Below are 23711 nucleotides of genomic sequence, written 5' to 3' on the forward strand. Positions count from 1 at the left end.
TAAAGAGTTGTAGACAAGTTTCATCATCTTATTATCAAGCACAATGTCCAAGACCAATGCAAGAGCATAATTTGCGATATGGTTTGTCGAGTTCAAATTTGCAGAAAGAACATCTTCTACCTAATTTAAATGAGATACCATTATTTCAAGGTAAATATTTATGCATAATTTATTTAACTTATTTTTGAAATTTGAGGAAGACAATTTTTTGTGCCCCTATATACATGTCCACATAAATAATAAAGTTTTATTTATTTATACACATATAACTTATATGCGAAATTTGGGCAACATAATTATTTAAAAAAACTAAACATTTATTTGCTTCTCTTTATTTTCTCAAGTACACCATGTTTGTTATTTTACAATTCTACTTCTATGAGTAATTTTTTTTTTTTGGGTTATACTTTTGCAATTTTCATTATTTTAAATGCACCCCTATAATTTTAAACTCAGTTTTGCAATATAATTTTTCTTCAATATGAAATTGAAAAAAGGCTAACAATTAATATTTATGTTTAGAATTTGAAGATGACAATATTGATACTGATATACCAGGTATGCCATTGAACTCACCACAACTCATACTCATACATACAAGTTTACTAATTTTTAATTTATTCATCAAGGTCATATGCAATCCGATGTACAAATTCATGATGCAAATGAAAATGATGATGTTTTTGAAGGTATTCACATATAACTCATCAATGTTCGATAATATTAAAATGTATTAACAATTCCCCTTATATTAAATTTTAAATTTTAAGCACTAATTATTATTATTTTTAGATGATGAAGTAGAGAGCTGGATGACCAATGAAGGTAAGTATGACATAATTTAAAGTTATATATACAACATACTTTTACTTTCTCTATAATAAGTACTTTAATTTTATCTCTTTATTTTACTCTCATAAAACCAGAATATTGGGATATTGGAGATGGCAATTATGAATGTGAATATTGTGGGGCATATTTCTGGTTTGAGGAAAGAGTTGACAAGAAGTATAAAAATAAAAAACCAGTTTTCACTTTGTGTTGTGGTCGTGGAAAAATCAAGCTACCAAATCCAAAGGAGCCTCCTTCGATTTTGAAGAATTTATTATTTGGATCAAGTTAATAGATAAATTCATTTCATTAAAATAACGACACTATAATTTTTGCATATATATATATATATATATATATATATATATATATATATATATATATATATATATATATATATCTTCTTTAACCTAACCTAATTTCACGAAGGTGCAAAAAGCAAATATTTCAGAGAGAACATTCGAACATATAATTCTATATTTGCATTTACATCAATGGGAGGAAAGGTGGATTTCTTTGTCAACAAAACAAAGGGACCTAGAATATTCAGATTGTCTGGGCAAAATTATCACCAGATTGGAAGCTTATTGCCTCCGGAGGGATCTTCTCCAAAATTTGCACAATTGTATATCTATGATACAGAAAATGAGGTGGAAAATAGAATTCATGCTATCAGGTTAGCATAGACAATTGCTTACTCAAAATATTTTAAAATTATATTTTTTTATAAGACATAAATTGTTAGTTGAATTCAATATTTTTCTTTACAACCGTGGTGAAATGAACAATCAACTTCATGCTGAAATTGTGAATGAGTTGAAGCAAATGCTTGATGACAACAATGTTCTTGCAAAGTCATTTAGAATGGTAAGAGATCAATTTCAAACAGATGAGACCTCAAATGTTAGACTTAGACTGATTGGGAAAAGAGGATCTGATGGAAGAAGATACAATTTACCAACAGTTTCAGAGGTAGCTGCTTTGATTGTTGGAGATTTTGAACAAACAAGGTCTGACAGAGATATCATAGTTGAAAGCCAATCTGGACAACTACAAAGGATAAATGAATTAAATGCAGCATACTTAGGTTTGCAATATCCATTGCTATTTCCATATGGTGAAGATGGATACCGAGAAGATATTCCTTTAAACGATATTGATGATTCAACCGGTGGAAGGAAATGTGTTAGCACGCGTGAGTACTTATCATATAAAATTCAAGAAAGGAAGGATGAAGATCCAACAATTGTGTCAGCTAGAAGATTATTTCAGCAATTCTTGGTAGATGGTTATACAATGATGGAATCTTCTCGATTGAGGTTCATTAGGCTTCATCAAAAACAATTGAGAGCACACTTTTATAAAGGGTTACAAGATGCTATTTTACATGGGGACATAGAACCTTCTTCTCAAGGACAAAGAGTTATACTCTCTTCCAGCTTTACGGGAGGTGCACGTTACATGTTGCAAAATTATCAAGATGCCATGGCAATTTGCAAATGGGCGGGGTACCCTGATCTGTTCATAACTTTTACTTGCAACCCAAAATGGCCAGAGATTACTAGATTTGTGGAGAGTAGGGGATTATCTCCAGAAGATCGTCCCGACATTTTAACAAGGGTTTTCAAAATCAAGCTGGATCGCATGATATAGGATTTACGCGACAATAAAAATTTTGGAGAAGTAAAAGCAGGTACAGTTTTTATGTTCTACAAAATTATTATGCTTGCCCATTAATTTTACTATATGCTAATATTAAAAATAATTAATATATAAATTTAATGATCTAATTATATCTTTATTCTTCAGTGATTTATACAGTTGAATTCCAAAAGCGAGGCTTGCCTCATGCACATATCTTGCTTTTTCTTCTGAATAAATACCCAAATGTTGGAGATATTGATGGAATAATTTCAGCAGAATTACCAGATAAAAAAGTAGATCCTTATTATTATAATGCTGTTAGAAATTTTATGATGCATGGTCCTTGTGGTACTACTAGAAAATCTTCTCCGTGCATGCAAAATGGTAAATGCACAAAGCACTTTCCAAAAAAAATTTGTGTCATCAACCACAATTGATGAAGATGGGTATCCAATTTATAGAAGAAGGGATGATGGTAGAACTGCAAAGAGGATAGGTATTGAGTTGGATAATAGGTATGTTGTACCGCATAATAGATTTTTACTATTGAAGTATGGTGCACATATTAACGTGGAGTGGTGTAATCAATCACGATCCATTAAGTACTTATTTAAGTATGTTAATAAAGGTAATGATCGTGTCACCGCAGCTTTTTCTCAAAGTGTAAATAATGAAGACTCGAGGGTTGTTGATGAAATAAATATGTATTGTGATTGTCGATACCTATCACCTTGTGAAGCTGCTTGGAGAATTTTTAAATTCTCAATACACCATAGAGAACCACCTGTAGAAAGGCTATCATTTCACCTACCAAATAATCAGACGATGATATTTTCAGATGATGATCCAATTGATGCAATTGTCAATAGACCAACCGTTAAGGAATCTATGTTTTTAAGTTGGTTTGAAGCTAATAAGACATTTCGTGAAGCAAGAGAATTGACTTATGCAGAATTCCCTCTAAAGTTTGTGTGGAAACAAAACCTAAAAAGATGGGAAAAAAGAAGAACATCTGCATTTTCTATTGGCAGAATATTCTTTGTTCCACCTGGCTCTGGCGAGCAATATTACCTTAGATTGTTGTTGAATGTCATTAAAGGTCCAAAGAGCTATGAGGATTTAAAAAAAGTCAATGGTTGTGATCATGAGACTTTTAGAGATGCATGTTATGCTCTGGGTTTATTAGATGATGACAAGGAATACGCGGATGCTATAATGAAAGCAAGTAATTGGGGAATGTCATTATATCTTAGGCAATTATTTGCTATGCTACTTTTATCAAATTCAATGTCACGTCCAGAAAGTGTTTGGCAAGCAACATGGCATTTACTATCAGAAGATATCCTTCATGAAGAAATAAGAATATTGGATCACCCAGGTACTCATTTAATGCTTACAATTTTGAGTTATGATATGATACTTATGAAGGATGGCCGATTTGCTTAACTTTATTAATTAATTTTCTTTTTAATTACTTCATTCATATTAATCTGATTGTTCATTTCTTTCTACTTTTTTATTTTCCAACTTCATTCAAAATTCACTCAACAACTTAATGTTCGTTAAACAATATTTTGTTATGTTGTTTTTTTTACTATAGTGTTGTGTTTAGCTCATAGGAATAATATTGGTACTAATTAATGCTTTCGGACATAAATACTAATAGAAAATTAATGCATGGTATTTAATGCCTTAAAGCTTCGGAAAAGCCTATAATCGCTCTTATGCATTCTCTACTTTAATTGAAAATATTGCAATTATTTTTTTTTTGATAGCAAAATTGATTTTTTTGATACATTACGAATAATAAAATGCATCTTCACATTGTTAGTAATTTTTAAAAATAAAATGAACCACATGGTTTGGACTATATTATTACTTCAAATTCTATATACGTTAAATGTGCTTTAAATTAACGTAAACTACTATTTAACACTATGCTTTTCGTTAATTTTATTATTAATTTGATGTGGCTAAACTAAACTTTACAATTTCATTGTATTTAATTCTTTTATATTTTAATGTTATTTCAGAAGCTGACCTAACAGGTGAAGAATTGAAAAATCGTTGTTTGCAAAAGCTTGAAATTTTTTTGAAAGGTTGTGGAAGAAGTTTTCAGGATTTTCCAACAATGCCAAGGCCTGTTTATAATATGGAAGAAGTTGACAACAGTAACAGATTAATACGGGATGAATTGCGTTATAATAAACACGTTTTGACAGAGGAGCATCAACAATTAGTAAAGAATTTGATAGATGAGCAAAAGTTAGTTTATGAAAAAATAATAAGAGATGTGAATGAAGAGAAAGGTGGATTTTTCTTTTTATATGGTTTTGGAGGAACATGAAAGACTATTATTTGGAGAACTCTATCTTCTGCCATAAGACCTAAAGGAGATATTGTGTTAACTGTTGCATCTAGCGGGATTGCATCTTTGTTATTACCAGGTGGTCGAACAGCTCATTCAAGATTTGTGATTCCTCTAAATGTAACTGAAGATTCAACATGTAATATCAAGCAAGGTACTCCTTTAGCAAATTTAATTATTAAGGCAAAGTTGATTATTTGGGGTGAGGCACCCATGATGCATAGATATTGTTTTGAAGCTCTTGATAAAACTTTAAGAGATATTCTTAGGTTTAAAGATGCATCCAATTTATACCGACCATTTGGAGGTAAAACAATTGTTCTAGGTGGTGACTTCAGACAAATATTACCTGTCATTCCAAAAGGTAGTAGACAAGATATTGTTAATGCTTCTCCCAATTCTTCTTATTTATGGCCACACTGTCAACTCTTAAAGTTAACAAAGAATATGAGATTGCAAGGTAATGAAATAGGGACACATCTAGATGAGTTGAGAGTTTTTTCAGATTGGGTTTTGGCAATTGGCGATGGTATAGTTGGTACTTCTGTTGAGGGCAATGAAAAAGTCCTAATACCAGATGATCTTTTGATAAAACAATCTGTTGATCCAACATCTGCAATTGTAGAAAGTACATATCCGGATTTCAACAGTCGTTGCAATAATATAGGATACCTCTAGCAAAGAGCCATTCTTACTCCAACTCTTGATATGGTGGAATGAATCAACGAATATATGATTTCTCTTAATCAAAGTTCTGAGAAATCTTATTTGAGTTCCGATACAATCTGCAGCTCTGACAATACTTATTCAGCACTGGAACATGTACACACTCCTGAATTCTTAAATACAATTAAATGTTCTGGAGTTCCAAATCATGCTCTTACTCTAAAGGTTGGTATTCCAGTAATGTTATTAAGAAATATTGATCAGTCAGCAGGATTATGTAATGGAACAAGGTTGATCATAACTAAACTTGGAAATCAAGTTATTGAAGCCAAGGTATTAGCAGGACAGATGGCCGGACAAAAAGTGTTTATTCCAAGAATGACATTGGCTCCATCTGATGCTAGAATTCCCTTTAAATTCCAGCGAAGACAATTTCCAATCATTGTTTCTTTTTCCATGACAATCAACAAAAGTCAAGGACAGTCATTGTCTCACGTGGGTTTATTTTTGAAGAAACCAGTTTTTACACATGGACAACTATATGTTGCTCTTTCTCGGGTGACAAGCAGAAAGGGATTAAAAATTTTGGTTTGTGATGACGATGGACAAATAACTAATGAAGCTACAAATGTTGTATTTAAAGAAGTTTTTCGAAATTTAGTCTGACACTCGAAAGATAATCAGTGTCTTTTTTGAGGTTTAAGTACTACTTTTGTTGCTGAGATTCATTAACCAAGTGCGACAATAGTTGTTGATAAGATATCTAAAACATGTAATACGCTTTACTTTTTTGTTCTTTTTTATATCTTTCTCTATTTCTCTATTCTATATATAAATTAACATTTCATAAAATGTTGCAAATACAGATCTGTCAGGATTTTCCATAACATGGATTAACGGGACTTCTTACATCGCATTTGTGAAGAAGCACAGAATGTCATGTACGAATTTTTTCTTTTTCCCTTTCATGTTCAGTTATATTAATTGCAATAGAATATATGCTGGATTTTACAATATTCTATTCACAACGACTAAGTAAATGCAATTTGTTTTCGTTTTCTTATTCTCTGCATTTTTTAGTTTTGTAATGTCGATTTCAAAGAGGGGATTGTCATTGGAGATTAAATTTGGCCACTGCTTCAAATTTGGCATTAGTACTGGAGATGAAGTTCAATGTCAGCTTTCAAGGTGATTGGATATCTACCTTCTGTGTGTACTTATGATATCATATCCTCATTATAAGATAGCTAGATGTTTTCCCTCTTATGTTTCTAAAACATAATTAACATTTTAATTTTAATTCGCGTCGTCTTTTCCATTCACAAACCTTATTTTGCCAGGTGGAGTGATGTCGTTTAATGATGGTGGTCCTTCATTTAAATCCCAAGCCCAGATTCTCAAAGGTCCATTTCTCCATTTTCTATATTTAATTTCTGAATATTACATTATGCGGCATTGAATTGAGTGAAGAACATGTGTTATTCTCTGTGTCGCTACTTCGCGATTCAATACATGTGCTTTTATGTCATTTTTAATTGTTAAAAGTAGTATATTGAAAATTAGCTGCAACAAAATGCTGTAAAAAATGTAGACGATAACTTGCTCTGGCATCCCATAGAGAATGAGGATGGGGAATTATGCATTTACATAAGTAATTACCTGTGTATCAAATAGTATTATTATTTTTATATCAACGAAAGTAGTTACCTATGTCATTATGTATTTACTTTTGCTATTTTTATTTTTGAGCTGGAAGTAGCAGCATTTTGGACTTTTTTTTGCAGTTGTTTTGGGGCTGAATTTAGGTGTGCTTTCATGGATATTTGCAGGTCGTTTTTCTGCTGCGTTTTCGAAGAATTTAAGCTGCGTTCTTGGCTGATTTTCAGAAGTTACGGGGGCACGGGGGCTATTTTGAGTGATATTTTGGAGTGAGTTTTGCCGCAGATCTTATGGCCGTTTTTTGCTAAGTTTTGACTGCTCTTGGTCCATATTTCTGGACTGTTTTTGAGCGATTTCGGCAGTACGTTTCAGCTGGAATTTTTTGACTATTTTTGGGTGAGAAAGTTGCAGCGTTTTGGACTGTTTGCTGCTGATTTTCGCAGCTTTTTGGAGTATTTTGGGGCTGTTCTAAGGTGGAGTTTGCAGCTGGTTTGTGTGGGTTTAAGGTGGAAGAAGAAGGTTGTGAAAATGAACGATTTTTGTGCTCCTCAAACAGCTGTTGTTGCTGCATTTTTACTGCTACAAATTGGTGTTTTGGGTTATGTTTTGCTGAGGTTTTTGGCTGTATGTTTAATGGAGATTTCATGATTTTTTCTCACAATATCTCGAGGGATGATTCTTCTGTATAGTATATGCATCTTTCGAGTTCAAAGAGTAAGCTTACGTGCAATAAGGTTTATATGTTGGCTTGCCTTTGCACTGTGTATGCTGAAGTATTTGTCAGAAGTACAATCGAGTTTAGTTTGTTTCACCTATACTTATTACTTACGGTGTTGTAACATCTTCCTCGCATTATCCCTTGCTTAATTTACATCATTGTCTCTCTTTTTTTCTTTATATATAGAGTCTATTTTCAAGGACAAGTGCTGATTCACATTAGGTTTTGGTTAGTGATGTCATTCAATTTATTTATGCAGATTACATCTTCATTTAGAACAATGGGTCCTTTAATTAATTTCATCCATACTTTTGACCATCTTTGCGAACAGTTCCATCTTTCTTGGTAGAGTTCATCACACCAATTGCGAAGGTAAATTTTTTTACCTTTTCTTAAATAGTCAAAGTACCTCAGTCATGTTCAGAAGTAGTAAACACATTAGTCTACAAATTGCTATTTTGGAGGATACTCATTAAAGTGGGAAGATACTGTTATTTTTTAACATGTCTGAGTATGAGTCATGAAGATAGAGTTTATGTGCCAATTGTACAACTGTTATTGAGGAGTAGGAAAGAAATGCTTTTATTATAAAATGCAACGTCAATATATGAAAAGAAAGGAAACTGACTGAATCCATTCTCGGCGAGGAAATTGAAAGTGTGGTTTAATTTGTTTTTTGGTTTATTTTTTTATTTTTTTAATACGACCGATAAATTTAGTCTGCAATATATATCCGTTTCTAATATTTCTTCCGCATTACTCAAATGTCTAAGATGTTTTCATATACTCATATTTTGAGTGCTAATCGATCTACTCATTCTTTTTTGTTTGTCTTTTATTGTTGTGATACAACAAGATTCTTTCTCAATATGCTAACTCCTAAGTTCTACTACTTCATTATTTGATTCTGTTCTTTTTTACTTTGATAGGAAATGTATGATTAAAGTCACTAATACATTGCTGATGACTTCTCCAATTAATGTTCGAATTGTTAATTTGTTCTCACGACTGGAAAAATTTGTTATTTGGTTATCTGATCGAAATGAGGAGCAAGGGAGAAGAGATTATTCATCATGTAGAGCTCTGCAGTTTGGTGGTAGAGTAATTACCTGTTATCAAATATTATTATTTTCATATCAACAAAAGTAATTACATGTGTCATTATCTCTTTAGTATTGGCATTTTTATTTTTGCGTTAAACCATTGATTAGAGGTGCAATATTTTTGTTGATTATTACTTGGTTACTTAAGAGAATTGTAGTGTCCTATTATGGACTTGAGTATTTCTCGAGGGATGATTTTTTCAGGCTATTGTTTAACCATTATATTTGCTATTGCACATGTTCTATTTGTTGTGTGTGGCCTACTTTGAAGGATGGGAATTTATCAAGATTAAGTCACTATGTGGTTTCTGTTGGAGCTACTTAAAATAATATTTTGTGCAAGTTGGTGCACCCATATTAACCTTCGTTCGAGACAGGAGCTGAAATAAGATTTTAACCAAATGTGATGTCCTTTGTGTTTCTACTTGAATCAAAAGTTTATGCATTTTCATGTGGACTAATCGTTTTAAAGCCAAATATTGATGTATCATTTCTCAGGTATGTTAAAATAGCTTTTGAGGATTGATGGTCCCTAACAACAAATTCATAGACATAAGCCGATAGAATTCACCTATTTTTCTTTTCATTTAATTTTTTTTATTGCAGTCATTAAATATAGTCTGTAATATATATCTCTTTTTAATATTTCTCTATGCTCTTTTTTGTTTAAAATGGTCCGCGCATCGCGCGGGTAAGTATACTAGTAAGGAAAGAGAAGAAGAGAAAAAAAGAAGGAAAAGGGTGTAATTACGTCCCTTGATTGAAAGCATAAATAATAGATTTTGAAGCTTTTTAATGTGGATTGTATATATTTCATAACAAAACTTGTTTATGTCAGATAATTAGCTAAACATGGATATTAAGGATAGTAAAATTTCAAATAGTGTATAGGAATGAAAAAATCCCTTCTTTATTTATCTACAAATTAAAAGGCCCATGGAGAAAAAGAAAAAAGAAAACTAAAGGCTTGAGAGATAAAAGAAATATATTAGGAAAAGGTGAGTCGAAGATAAGATTCCCCTAAAATTCAGGGGCATTGAAGCAAATAACATGCATCAGTTTGTCTCTTTTGTCGGAACGAAATTAATTTACAAATGACAAAGTCACAAAACCGTTAAACCTTGAGCGCTGCACCGCTAGATCGGCGATATATTGACGAAACAAAAAAGGAAAATCCATTAAACACGAGAAAATCAACCATAGGACCCACGAGAGAATGAACTAGCCGTTGGAGACTTGAAATTCAAAAGCCCAATTTACAGACGCCTTATAGCTCGTACTCTTTCCATTTCGATATCCTTTGTTTTCTCTCTATCAGATTTTGTCTTCTCAGATCTCAGGCGCAAATCAATCGTCTTCTGTTCCTTTCAGGTAGATCTAAGAAGCATTCTATGTGTTGTTTCCTTTTTCAATTTCAGGTGAAAAGAAGCAAACTTTACTTCATATTGTTAAATTTTCTTTCGCTCAACAATCTTTAGTTTGTTGTCAACTTGTCGATTTTGTATGGTAGTAAAAGTAGTACTTGAAATTATTCATTTAAGAGATCTGTTTTCTAGTAGTGCTAACTGCGCATGTTACTTGAATTTGGTGGAATTTGGCGATATTCAAATTATTTTGTCAAATTAGGAAATCCTAATTTTGAATCGGAAGTTGAAGTAGAGAATAGGAAAATGATCTGAGATCTAAGTAAACGACCCTGAATTTCTTATTTTTATTTTATTTTTTTGGTTTTTTTGCCGTTGTATTTAACAAATATTTTTTACTATTCTTCCTGTACACTAATGAAGTTAGGTACCATCTTTTGTGTGTGTGTGTGTGTGTGTTTATTCCTCATAAAACAGAAACAATTGTAAAATTGGGTTTAGTTCTGTAGGAGCACTTGGCAGGGGGCGAATGTAGAGTTTTGTTTAGGGGTGTTTCCGCATTCACTGTCTTCAATTTGAACCATAATTAACCAAGTTTTCACCCATTGCCACAAAGGAGTAACAGGGCGTTGTGGTTACTCCGCACTGCGCTTAAATCGACCGTGTTTAGGGATATTTATAAATTCTAGCACTGTGTCAATGGTTAAATTGATTTTCTTTTTACAATAAGATCATCATTCATCAGAACATCTAAAAATCCATTATCTCAGTCTCCTTTCAAGAGGCTTTTGCATTTTTCAGCTGGAACTCATTTTGGGAAATTACTGGTCTATATCTAGTCAAGATGACTGTTAGAACTCCTGGTACTCCAGCTTCAAAGATAGATAAGACTCCCGCAACCACGCCTAATGGGCATCGAGGTAGAGAGGAGAAAATTGTTGTAACAGTACGGTTAAGGCCTCTGAACAAAAGGGAGCTTTCAGCTAAAGACCATGCTGCATGGGAATGCATTGATGATCACACAATTATTTATAGACCAGTGCCCCAGGAACGTGCTGCTCAACCTGCTTCATCATTTACATTTGGTAATTGAAAGGCACATCCATTGGCTCTATTGTTCTTGCCATTGCCGTCTTATCTTAATTTAGACTCTAAAATCTAATTGAGAATATACCTTTCTTTTTTTATCTCAGATAAAGTCTTCGGTCCAGATAGTATAACTGAAGCAGTGTATGAGGAAGGAGTAAAGAATGTGGCTTTATCCTCTTTGATGGGAATAAATGGTAAGTCTCTTGCTCGTACTCATAAAGTAGGTTTTATATAAATAAGTCAAGCTTTTGGGAAACATTTTGATCGTGGATTTTTTGCATCTCAGCAACTATATTTGCGTATGGACAAACCAGCAGTGGGAAGACTTACACAATGAGGGGAATTACCGAGAAAGCTGTAAACGACATATATGCACATATAATGAGTGTAAGTGATAAGTCAAGTAGTACCTGTTTCATCCTTGTATTTTCTATAAATTCTACATCTTTATACTACGTAGTTTGTTTAACTTGAAATAAAACAAAAAATTTGACGGTCTTTGGAAGTGCAATTATCCTTGGAACTGCTTCTGATTCATTTTTTCTTTTTTTGTTATTTGACATTGTTGTCATAGACCCCAGAAAGAGAATTTAGAATAAGAATATCTGGACTGGAGATCTACAATGAAAATGTCAGGGACCTATTGAATTCTGAATCTGGTCGCAGTCTCAAGCTTCTTGATGATCCGGAGGTATACTTAAGCTAAAATTAATGGACCTTCAAATTTTATAGCCTTCACTCTCTTGTATCAATCTTACATGGTATCCTTTTGATTTGCAGAAAGGAACTGTCGTTGAGAAATTGGTGGAAGAAACAGCAAGCAATGACCAACACCTGAGACATTTAATTAGTATCTGTGAGGGTAAGAATTTGATTCTTTCAAAGTGAAATTGCTTTATTTTATGCAACACCGGCGCAGCCTTCTTCAAAATGTACCAACATTCTTAAATCTGCAGCTCAGAGGCAAGTAGGAGAAACTGCCTTAAATGATACAAGCTCGCGATCTCACCAGATAATAAGACTGGTCAGTCCTCAATTGAGTCTGAAATTCTTGTGTTCCCCTACTGAAATGCCCTTAGCAACAATTTTGTTGAACTGACTATTGCTACTTTTTTTTTTTTTTATCACAATGCAGACGATAGAAAGCACTCTTCGCGAAAGTTCTGATTGCGTGAGGTCTTATGTAGCAAGCTTGGTAAATGAACCTCCGTCTTGATTGTTTTAGAGGACACTTGTGAGCGATAGACTCATGACCTTAATCATTAATATTTCTGTGCTGCAGAACTTTGTAGATTTGGCTGGGAGTGAAAGAGCCTCACAGACAAATGCAGATGGTGCCAGGCTTAGGGAAGGCTGCCATATCAATCTTAGTTTGATGACTCTCACAACCGTAATTAGAAAGCTCAGGTCTGTAACCACTTATATGACAGCTTTGACTGATGGAAAACAGCATGGATAACATTGTGCTTTAGTTCTTTATTGAAGTTATCTCATCATCCCCGTTCGCTGTACAGTGTAAAGCATGGGCAAATATTTTTTTGCTACTTTAGTTCTGTGCTAAAAGTTAACTCATTCTTTGTGTTGAGGACATGCCTGTCTATAGCAGCTTGCTGCAGTTGATAACTTATCACTTTATTCTGTCATTACGTCCAAATTCTCCATTCAGATTGGTTCATTTCTATAGTTTTTTCCTATATGTAGTGTGGGCAAAAGAAGTGGTCATATACCCTACCGAGACTCAAAGCTGACAAGAATATTGCAACATTCACTTGGTGGGAACGCCCGTACTGCGATAATATGCACTCTCAGCCCTGCATCTAGTCACGTCGAACAATCTCGCAATACTCTCTACTTTGCCACCCGAGCAAAGGAAGTCACGAATAACGCCCAAGTGAACATGGTACTTCTAGTAACTAGCCTTATTACCTTATTACAGATATACGTCTTTTATGAGCTGTACCTCATTTTTATCTTTTAAGTTTTAACAAACAAATATTGAACTTCTGTCTTTCCTATCAGGTTGTATCCGACAAACAGCTTGTCAAGCATCTGCAGAAGGAAGTAGCCAGGTTGGAAGCAGAGCTGCGCACCCCAGACCCAGCTAATGAGAAAGATTGGAAAATTCAACAGGTTCATTAACGATGAATTTCTTTTAAGAGTATGACATTTAAGTGTTAGTAATATTTATTTGACTAATTGACTGGCCCTTTTAGATGGAAATGGAAATCGAGGAGCTGAAGCGTCAAAGGGATCTTGCACAGTCACAAGTTGATGAGTTACGCAGAAAACTTCAGGAAGAACAGGTTTGTATCTAAGTCATCTTGTCTTGCAACTCAGTGAAGTAAAGGTCTCTGTATGCTAACATTGAATCCCTGAAGCAGGGACCAAAGCCATCTGAATCTGTTAGTCCGGTTGTGAAGAAATGTCTCTCATTCTCCGGCACATTATCTCCAAACCTTGAAGAAAAAGCACCTGTCCGTAGTGAAAGAACAAGAAACACAATGGGAAGGCAGTCAATGAGGCAGTCTTTAGCTGCCCCTTTTACACTCATGCATGAGATTCGAAAACTCGAACATCTCCAGGAGCAGCTTGGAGATGAAGCAAATCGAGCATTGGAAGTACTGCAGAAGGAAGTTGCATGTCATAGGCTAGGTAACCAAGATGCTGCAGAAACTATTGCTAAGCTGCAAGCAGAGATCAGAGAAATGCGTTCTATACGGCCACTTCCCAAAGAAGTTGAAGTTGGAAGCGTTGTTGCTGTCAATAAGAGTGTCAGTGCCAACCTGAAGGAAGAGATAGCCAGACTTCACTCACAAGGAAGCACAATTGCTGATCTTGAAGAACAGCTAGAAAATGTTCAGAAATCACTAGACAAACTGGTTATGTCTCTTCCAAGCAATAATGATCAACAGTCAAACAATGACACCACACAAAAGGCAAAGCATCCATCAAAAAAGAAGAAGTTGCTTCCATTGACCTCGAGCAACAGTATCAACAGGCAAAATTTCTTGAAATCTCCTTGTTCTCCTCTATCAACAGCACGACAAGTACTGGATTGTGAGGTTGAAAATAGAGCTCCAGATTCGGATGATTTGTCCTGTGAAATTCAGCCGGATGAGACTCCTACAAAAAGTGATGGAGGAGATGTTTCATCAAAGGAAGGCACTCCATATCGCCGTTCCAGTTCTGTGAACATGAGAAAAATGCAGAAGATGTTTCAAGAGGCAGCAGAAGAGAACGTCAGAAACATAAGATCATATGTGACAGAACTTAAAGAACGGGTGGCCAAGCTTCAATACCAAAAGCAGCTCCTCGTATGCCAGGTAAAGCTTGGATTCTCTTTGTTTCTGGTGTACTAATTGAAGTTGTTCAAAATTTCAGGCATCCTGAAGCTTCTGCTTTGCTATTCTTCTTCATAGTTTATCCCTTTGCCGCAACTTCTTGAATTTTAATTTATTACTTGTTTGTGCCTGGCGTAGGTGCTTGAGCTGGAAGCAAATGAAGCGGCTGGATACAATTTAGAGGATGATGAAAACATTCATCAGATCCCAGAAGAGTCCCCAGTTTCATGGCAAATCACATTTAAGGAACAGAGGCAGCAAATTATTGACTTATGGGATGTTTGCTACGTTTCCATTATTCATAGGTCACAGTTCTATCTGTTATTTAAGGGAGACCCTGCTGATGAAATATATCTGGAAGTTGAACTCAGGCGATTGACATGGTTACAACAGCACCTGGCTGAGCTTGGAAATGCAACCCCGGCTCGTGTTGGAAATGAGCCAACAGTCTCTTTGTCATCAAGGTATTTTTCTTTTCCTCTCTTTCCTCATGTTCTATCTATGTGTGCATAGAGTCTTTATTAAATGCAAGCCCGGCTCATGCTCAAATTCTGACAATATCACATTTACCAATGGAATACAGCATTAGAGCTTTGAAGAGGGAAAGAGAATTTCTAGCCAAGAGATTGACAACCCGTCTGACAGCTGAAGAAAGAGATTATCTATACATAAAATGGGAAGTTCCTTTGGAGGGAAAACAAAGGAGAATGCAATTTATTAACAAGCTTTGGACAAATCCGCATGATGCAAAGCATGTACATGAGAGCGCCGAGATAGTGGCAAAGCTAGTAGGTTTCTGTGAAGGAGGGAACATGTCAAGAGAGATGTTTGAGCTTAATTTTGTCCTTCCATCCGATAGGAGGCCATGGTTCGCTGGCTGGAACCAAATCTCTGACCTCCTTCATATCTAAGAAGCTTAGATTCTTTTTGTAAGTAAATTGATTGTATTGCGTGTTGTTTCATGTATATGAAACTCTGGAGCCTCCCAATTTTGGAGCCTCCAAGTTGTTCCAGTTACTGATAAATTTAGAACAGTATGAAGGATTAGAATTTGAGGCATCACATCATGCAGCTTCATTTTCTGAATAAATAATTCAATTGAAATTGTGATATCTGTGCTAGATTAGTACTTGTTCGCTATCCACCTATACAAATTTCCTGCACAAGCATATTTTTTAGTTCACATACATAACAAGAGGAGCAGGGAAAAGGAAGACAGAAAAAAGAAATTGGAAACTGAGGGATTTGTTATGCTTACTTGCAAATCCTCCAACAATTAGGCTTGATATGGAGCTCTAATTTCATCTAGAATGATGATAATGGTAACATGGTCCATTTTGAGTTTAATTTTAGGTCCCAGCAACAAATTTTAGTATTCTTCCCCCACTGAGGATTCAAAAACTCCACTTTGGTTGACTTATTTTATTCAATTATAAAGGCGATTACTTTTCCCTGAAGTATTTTTGGGTCCACTTATTTGTTTTCTTTTTCCACTTAAATTCCCTCTTTTGAGTTTTCTCATGCCTTTCTTTCTCCAGAATCTTATTATCTCTTAATTATTCATGTCCTCTTTTTGGGAAGTTCTTGTTCTTAAATAGTAGCAAGAAATGGCTGCTGCAGGGATTACAAGCACGTCGGTTAAAAGAGCTGGATCACACCCGAGTTGAGAACTTGCAAGTTAACTCGAACAATAAAAATTTTGCATTTAGTCCAAGTAAATCAAAGGCCAAGAATAGAGACATAGAGAAATACCACATATCGTCTTGGGAAAACTTATGACAGAACTTATACATATTAAAACCATTGATATTAAAGTAGCATGGGTTCATCTCTTTTCATTCAAGAGTACGTAAATAAAGCAAGCAAAGACACATAACTAAACAAAGAGTGAAGATCATAGTACACACAGTAACTCTAATGAGACATCAAACATATAAGTTTTCACTCCCTACTCATAGAACACATAGCAAGAAGCAGGATATGGATAGACTGATGTAGCATTAACACTTGGGGTAGGGAACACCACAAGTACGAGCGACCTTTTTGGCACCAGGGGAGTTGACATAGTTTCTTAAATTTGGGTTCTTTAGATATTGGCAGAGGCAGGGCTTTTGTTCCCTGATCTTGCTGCAGCAGAGTATAGACGGTGGTGATTTCGATGTGATCGCGCCAAGGCAAGGGCTTAGCTGAATTGCACTGCATGTTACAGCTACAGAGATGTGTGATTCAGCAAGAAGCAGAGCTAGGACTATGAAAAATGCAAGTTTTGATGGTGTCTTCATTTTTGTCACTTGAAGATTGCTTTGTTTCAATTGAGAAGGAGAGAAAGTTGGAGGAATAGGAGTTGGATGAGATGAATTTAAGCTTAGTCCTTGCTCAATTTATAGAGGAAGCATTGGTAAAAAACTTAGAATATTCAGGAAATAGTTTTGTTAGAAAGTACAACACTAGTACTAGTGCATGTTCTTTAATTGACTCCTGCCCAGCTGTGCTATGATTTCCATAATTATGGTCTCCCACGAATTACCAAGCCACTGAATTAAGTCAATATTAGAGCAACACGCGTGAGCAGGTTTTGTTCAGTATCCAAAAACTTTTTTTTCTTAGCTGCTTAAACTGTTCATATGTGATATATATGTTGAAAGGTTGTGAGTTCGAGTCACCCCAAGAGCAAGGTGGTAAGTTCTTGGAAGGATGGATGCCAAGGGTCTATCGGAAACAGCCTCTTTACCCCAAGAGTAGGAGTAAGGTCTGCGACTCTGCGTACATACTACCCTCCCCAGACCCAGTGATTATATTGGGTTGTTGTTGTTGTTGTTGTTGTTGTTGTTGTTGTTGTTGTATGTTGAAAGGTAAGGCACACCCAATGGCATGAGACTACTTAGGAAGGGTGAAAGTAGTGCTTTTATCACATTATTAATCAGAGGCGGATCTATGATTTAAGCTCTAAGGGTTGAACCTTTAAGATTTTTACTATCGAACTCATCGTATTTTTAAAATTATGGGTTCATATCTACTATTTGTTGAAATTTCAATTGATCTTTATACACAAGTTTATGCTTCATGTCTAAAATATTGAATTCATATGAAGCCGATATAGCAACACTACATCCACCTTTGTCATCAATTAGACAGGAACGGCCATCAGGGAAGAAAATAAACTGGCATGCTCAAGTAAAGATAATGTGAATGTGTGAATCTTACGACTTCAAGTCTCAAGCTAAATTATGGTTACCTGCTTGAATTGTAGTAGCCAATGATTTGCCAAATTGGCACTGCATTGACTAGTTATATTAATCTCGCCTCTTTTTATTATTATTGCTTCATACAATGTGAACGTATTTGACTAAGCAGAAAATTTAACATACTAATTTGACATATAATATATTAGTGATGACAAATGAGAATAATAAAATTATGATTAAAAAGAAAGTAAATATGTATTACATCAAGTTAGAGTATATTTCCTTTGGTCCACTTTAATTGATTTTTTAGCATTTTTCTTGTGATTCACAATAATTGATTTTTTCATATACTAAGAAAGAATTAACTTTATTTTTTAAAGTTGTCCTTGGAGTAAAAAACTTAGGAATTGTTATATTTCCAATGAACAAACTAAAGCTAATATGGTCAATTTCATTGTTAATTAATATTAAAAAATTAATTCCTTAATATATATAAAAACAACAAAAAAATTAATAAAAGTGGATGGAAGGGAGTATTGTTTAATGAATTTAAATTCTTGAAAGTTGTGAAGGTTTTACTAAGCTAGAACAATGTCAAACATTTTGGAACATCCTAGAATGGAAAGATTGTCTTATAACAAAGAAATAAATGGTAAGATTACAGAAGTGAGTTCAGCTCTTTACAAAGGATAAACGTCAATTATTCTTTTCTTTTGATAAAGGGCGCGGGGCGCTGATTATTATTGTATTAAAATAAAAGAGAGTTATTACGAACTGATCTTATCGAAACAGTCCTTAGTAAGTCTTTGCGGAAAGTAAATAAAGCAAATAAAGGTGGTTCACTACAGAAGTTTTCGCCACATTTGGCGTTAGTATGTGAGTTACAGTTACTCCCAATTTTCGTTAGTGTGTGCGCCACTTGGTTTCCTTCACGGTAGGCATGCCTAACTTCCGGTTGGTCCAGTGCTTCTAGCAAAAACCTGTAATCATGGAGAAGATTAGTATTAGCTTTATTGTGAGAATTGTCAAGTAGTAGATTTAGTAATACCCAGCAATCTGTTTCCACTATAAGCGGAATTCGATTTTTTGTGAAAGCAAGTTCCAATCCTTTTAGTAGGGCGATGATTTCAGCTTATACGGGTGATGAGACCATTGTGTGATACGAGAATTCATCAATCCATTTACCTTCGGAATCTCTGATGATTCCACTTGCTCCTCCATTGTTGGAGTTTTTTAAGTGTGCACCATCTATATTGAGTTTATAGATGTTTTGTGGTGGGAGTTCCCATTTTACCAGTGTTTTAGTTATTATTGGATGTTTGAAGTTCTGATTTGTGATGCAGAGGTATTCTGCATATTTTTTTGCTATCAATGTAGTGAGAGTCATTATTAAAAATGTTGTGGTTGTGGTTTAGCCAAATAGGGAAAAGAATAATAGGTGTGATAATAGCCAACGGTATTGAAAAATTATTTGGTAGAAGGATGCTCGCATCGAAGGTTGATCACGCTCAATCATGCCTTATAAAAAGGACTAAGCGATCGTTGCAAATATAATCCGATTTATAAGTCCGGAGTCGAATCTCACAGAGAACTAAAGCTTAGCTACTGTTGTTGACTATCGCTAAGAAGATAAGCTCGAACAATTCCTAAGTTATAAATATCAAGATTCTTATATCTAATCAATCAAAATAATTAAAGTAGTAGATTAACAACTAAAGATACTACGGGTTGGAGAAAAGATTAAGGAGGTCTAGAGTTATGATTTCCCCAATTGTCGGAATCCTTTCCGCTACGTTTTCTATAAATTTGCCTAAGTCTTCTCTACCGATCATGAGCACTCTGAGTGTCGTAATTCTCTCCCCGAGTAACTGCTACAATTTACTAGACATATTTTTCCGAATTACGCTAGCTGGCGTTAAATATGGCTCACTCGGATCGCACCAAGGCTTCGTTATCCTTAATCCCATCTTTAAACCCTTCGTATTGATCCCTCATATACGTTAGGAGTGATGTTGTTCAACAACTACCTAAATATGCACTCTCTCCCGAGTAGTACACACTAAATAGGCACAGTAGATTGAGAGCTCTTCAACCAATCACAATATAAACGTAGTTGAACTAAAAGAGAAAAAGATACAACAAATCTATATTAACGTAACAGAAAAATCATCCTTCAATAGGTTCCATCAAAACCCTAGATAACAGATTAGCTATTCATAATAGTATGCATAACTACAATACTAGAATTCATAACCAATAATGAAAATAGGAAGAAGGAAGTGAAAAACTCGTAGAAGAATTCTAATCCTTGCTCCTAGTGTGTTCTTGCCTCCTTAGGTCGAATCCCCGGTCTCCTTAGCCTCCTTAGGTCTAAATTATGTCAAAAGTGTGTCAAAACTCCTCAAAATATCGTTCTTCCATGTATATATAGCAAGTAGGGTCGGGCAAAAATAATTATATCTGAAAAAGGATACTTTTCTCGGATAGGATGTGCACGGCCGCGGATTGCCCGCGCATCTTGCCCAGTGTTCTGCCCCATTTGTGCGGCCAGTGTGCGTCTGCGCACTTGCCGTGCACTTTTCATCCTGTTACGTTTGGAATTTGGGAAAACGTAAAACATAAAAGTTGTATCTCTTTAAGTTACCTTTCCAACTATATATTGTGGAGCTCAAATGGAGTTCTGAGAGAAAAGTTATGTGTATTTTACTTAATAATGCGCAATATACCTACTCGATTCTTTGTTCGTTCATAACTATCATCTGTTGATCCCCGAACACGATCCTGACTTAATTCCTTGGGTTTTTACTCAGACTTCAAAGCTCCAAATCACTTGAATTCATTCCATTACATCTACATAGCTCGGAATCACTCCTACAAAGCATAAAACACACAATTAATGTAAAACACTAGCGATTAAAGCTCAAACTCAATTAAAGTGCAGGAAATTAGAGTGTAATTAGCGACTAAAATACGTAATTATAGCCTACCATCAACACCCCACACTTAAACCATTTCTCGTCCTCGAGCAATCAAACTACACTTTATGTAGACACGACCTTTTAAACAATTCTCCTAACTCATCACACCAAGAATATTTAAAATAGACTAAGCACAAAAGCGTAACATCTTCAGCTCAAGATTTGAATCACAAGTACCATGCATTATTCACAACTCACCCACTTACTCTAACATAGAGGTCACTAACATTATATTTCCTTCATGAATCAAGTGTCCTCACACAACAAAAGAGAATAGTTCAACACAATAAAATTTAAGTACACTTAGGAACTCAAGATAGAAAGAATTCACCCACTCTCAGAAATAACATTCATATGCCACAAAAGATGCACCGTAAGTTTGCTCGTAGTGTACTATTCTACTAATCGAGCTCATTCAGTCTAGGATCAAGTAAGACTTTATTTGGTTGTAATGTAGGCTGCGAGATGGGTATGATGCATTTAGATATAAGAGTGACTACACCTCCCTAAGCACTTTAATACATACATTTTAACATTTAAAACCCCACTTGTGTCAAATCAAAACTCCACCTTCACATCAATCTATATTACCTCATACTTCTTTAAGCACAATTATATCAATAGTCACCACTTATCAAAGAATATTTTTCGCAACAATACAACTATTTTTTTTCTTTCTTTTCTTTTTATTTTCCAATTCAAGTGGCTCTTACTTATTCAAAACCATGCACATTTCTCTTTATTTCATTAGTTCCACTCAAAATTCAAACCAATCATCCCACACTTTAACTTTTACAAAGTTCATAACTATTCAAGTGCTCATGAGAGATTAAAAGGTTCAAATAGATGGTTAATTCAAACAAATGGGTAAGACTTGTAATGTGGTTGCCAAAGAAACAGGATTATAGGCTCAAAGGGGTTAACTATGATACATAATAATTATGTGGGTAAGATTTACATATCTGGTTCAACAAGGAAACACCTATATCATTCCAAGACTGAACAAAACTACTATTTCGCTTTACAAACACACGGGGCAAGTTCTAGACATCAAATGCAATGCACAGAATAACACCCAAACCTCATACACAGATGGCACATAACGCACTCAGGATTGGATTCATCAAGACACTCTAGTCAAAGCAGTTAAGCAAAGTTAAGATCATACAATTTAAGGTACTTCTACAAGAGTCAAAACTGAGCCTAAGCGTCACAGCCAAAGTACTTACTATTCTCAAGGCATAACAAAGTCAAGAGATATTGCTTCAATTCAAACACAGTACATTTGCTCCTATTCCTAAAAGAAATTAGCTACACCCGATTCAAACAAAACCCTTGGAAAAGAACCGCGACACAAAGAAAAACCAAGGGAGAATTACTACACTACCTACAAAGAAAATCTTTTTGTCCTTTTTTTCTTTAGACTTAAATCCCTCAAGAAAATTGTCTAGGATATCTATTGTCAGGAAAAGTCCAATCTTTGTTTTTTTTTTTTGATTTTTTATATAAAAAAATTATTCAATTAAACTAATACAACTAAAATAGCATAGAAAATCACCCAGACAATCTCATCACCCCACACTTAAAATTGTGCATTGTCCCCAATGCACACCATACTAATAAGAGGGCAAAAGAAACTCCCTGGTAGGCCAAAGGCCGAAGCACTAACAACTCATGAGATACTCAGACTTCTCTCAGGCTTGGTCCTTCGTACGGGTACCTCACACTTAGTTCCAACCATCTGATTTGTTGTTGCATCCTTTCAATAGCTTTGCTTTCCATGCTCCTAGAAAATCAAAAATCGACACTACAAAAATAATACAATTAAAAAAATAATAAAAAAAATAAAATAAAGCAATAAAGCTGGGTTGCCTCCCAACAAGTGCTTGATTTAATGTCGCGGCATGACGCGAATCACTTTTTGCCTCCACCTCGATCTTATGAATTGAACCCCAAGTTTTGATTATGCTCTGTGATCATGCTCCTGGGGTGGTAGAACGAATCTGACTGGCTCAATGAAACAATGTAGTATTCTATACTTCTTGGCCTTTAGATGAGATGTGTAATCCCGACTTTCTGGTACGAAGAATTTCAGAATGCAGGCATCTTGTTCCTTACTCCTTGGCTCCTCTAGTGGCTCGGACGACTCTATTTCCATATCATCATCCAAACACAATGTGGAAAAATGCTTGGAATGTGGACCAATGCGCTCAATTGCATTAACATTGAGATTGTCAACATCCTCAACACTAATGACACTAGAGTCAACTAAATATGTATCATCAATATCCTTGGTTGACTCTGGTATCTCTTCTACAACATCGGCATCCTCAAAATCTAGTTCGATTGATTGTTGATGTTCTACTCTGGCCTTCTCCACTAGCATCTCCTCATATTTTTTTAAATCCTCCAATATAATGGCAATTTCTATAGCCAATTCATTCTCACATTGGCTACTATCCACAATGTCAACTTGTTGCGCTTTACAAGGTTCAATTAATTTATTCGCTTGAGCCTCCAAGTTGTGAATAGTTGCCTCTTGCATTTATATCTGTCGTGGTTTCTCGTCATATTATTCCACATGGCACTTAAACATATCTTTGATCTCCTTTAGATCAACTTCCCAAGGTTCTTTGTTCCTGTTATCCTCACAAGAAAAAGTAGAACCATCAAAATAAGGGGTTGGGGGAAGATACGAATTATAAGCACAACCAAGAAAGTGACCATCTTGACCACCACACATATCACACATATTCCACACATAA

The 23711-nt window shown here is 34.9% G+C and overlaps 3 protein-coding genes across 6 annotated transcripts; all 3 read left to right on the forward strand.

Annotated features, from left to right (window-relative positions):
- The first annotated feature begins 785 nt into the window (after positions 1-785).
- Positions 786-8009, forward strand: LOC104230844 (uncharacterized). Of its 2 annotated transcripts, XM_070171409.1 has the most exons (8): positions 786-825; positions 1261-2524; positions 2641-3853; positions 4509-6281; positions 6376-6450; positions 6590-6697; positions 6850-6912; positions 7339-8009. In XM_070171409.1, the coding sequence occupies exons 3-4, from the start codon at positions 2812-2814 to the stop codon at positions 4820-4822; spliced, it is 1356 nt and encodes a 451-aa protein (XP_070027510.1). In that variant the 5' UTR covers positions 786-825; positions 1261-2524; positions 2641-2811; the 3' UTR covers positions 4823-6281; positions 6376-6450; positions 6590-6697; positions 6850-6912; positions 7339-8009. The 2 variants fall into 2 exon arrangements, with proteins under 2 accessions (XP_070027510.1, XP_070027511.1); XM_070171410.1 differs by lacking the exons at positions 2641-3853; positions 4509-6281 and having other exon boundaries at positions 7339-7999.
- Positions 5057-5521, forward strand: LOC138888598 (uncharacterized). The gene has a single exon (XM_070170490.1). The coding sequence runs from the start codon at positions 5057-5059 to the stop codon at positions 5519-5521; it is 465 nt and encodes a 154-aa protein (XP_070026591.1).
- A 2109-nt stretch (positions 8010-10118) lies between the features above and the next one.
- On the forward strand, positions 10119-17147 carry LOC104249415 (kinesin-like protein NACK1). Of its 3 annotated transcripts, none has more exons than XM_009805836.2 (15): positions 10119-10360; positions 11155-11438; positions 11547-11636; positions 11729-11829; positions 12017-12133; positions 12223-12304; positions 12399-12466; positions 12578-12637; positions 12725-12849; positions 13144-13342; positions 13462-13572; positions 13656-13745; positions 13824-14765; positions 14922-15247; positions 15367-17147. In XM_009805836.2, exons 2-15 carry the CDS (start codon positions 11198-11200, stop codon positions 15692-15694), a joined length of 2880 nt encoding a protein of 959 aa, XP_009804138.1. In that variant the 5' UTR covers positions 10119-10360; positions 11155-11197; the 3' UTR covers positions 15695-17147. The 3 variants fall into 3 exon arrangements, with proteins under 3 accessions (XP_009804138.1, XP_009804139.1, XP_009804137.1); XM_009805837.2 differs by having other exon boundaries at positions 11193-11438; XM_009805835.2 differs by having other exon boundaries at positions 10120-10360; positions 11124-11438.
- The last annotated feature ends 6564 nt before the right edge of the window (positions 17148-23711 follow it).

Source organism: Nicotiana sylvestris, chromosome 3 (genome assembly GCF_000393655.2).
Source record: "Nicotiana sylvestris chromosome 3, ASM39365v2, whole genome shotgun sequence".
Lineage (NCBI taxonomy): Eukaryota > Viridiplantae > Streptophyta > Magnoliopsida > Solanales > Solanaceae > Nicotiana > Nicotiana sylvestris.

Excerpts from the sequence above, each read along its gene's own strand:
- LOC104230844 (XM_070171409.1), top strand. The coding sequence starts at position 2,812 with ATGGTCCTTGTGGTACTACTAGAAAATCTTCTCCGTGCATGCAAAATG. Across the intron at positions 3,854-4,508 it reads AAGAATATTGGATCACCCAG|AAGCTGACCTAACAGGTGAA; the intron begins GTACTCATTTAA and ends ATGTTATTTCAG.
- LOC104249415 (XM_009805836.2), top strand. The coding sequence starts at position 11,198 with ATGACTGTTAGAACTCCTGGTACTCCAGCTTCAAAGATAGATAAGACT. Across the intron at positions 12,134-12,222 it reads AGCTTCTTGATGATCCGGAG|AAAGGAACTGTCGTTGAGAA; the intron begins GTATACTTAAGC and ends TTTGATTTGCAG. Across the intron at positions 15,248-15,366 it reads ACAGTCTCTTTGTCATCAAG|CATTAGAGCTTTGAAGAGGG; the intron begins GTATTTTTCTTT and ends AATGGAATACAG.
- LOC138888598 (XM_070170490.1), top strand. The coding sequence starts at position 5,057 with ATGATGCATAGATATTGTTTTGAAGCTCTTGATAAAACTTTAAGAGAT.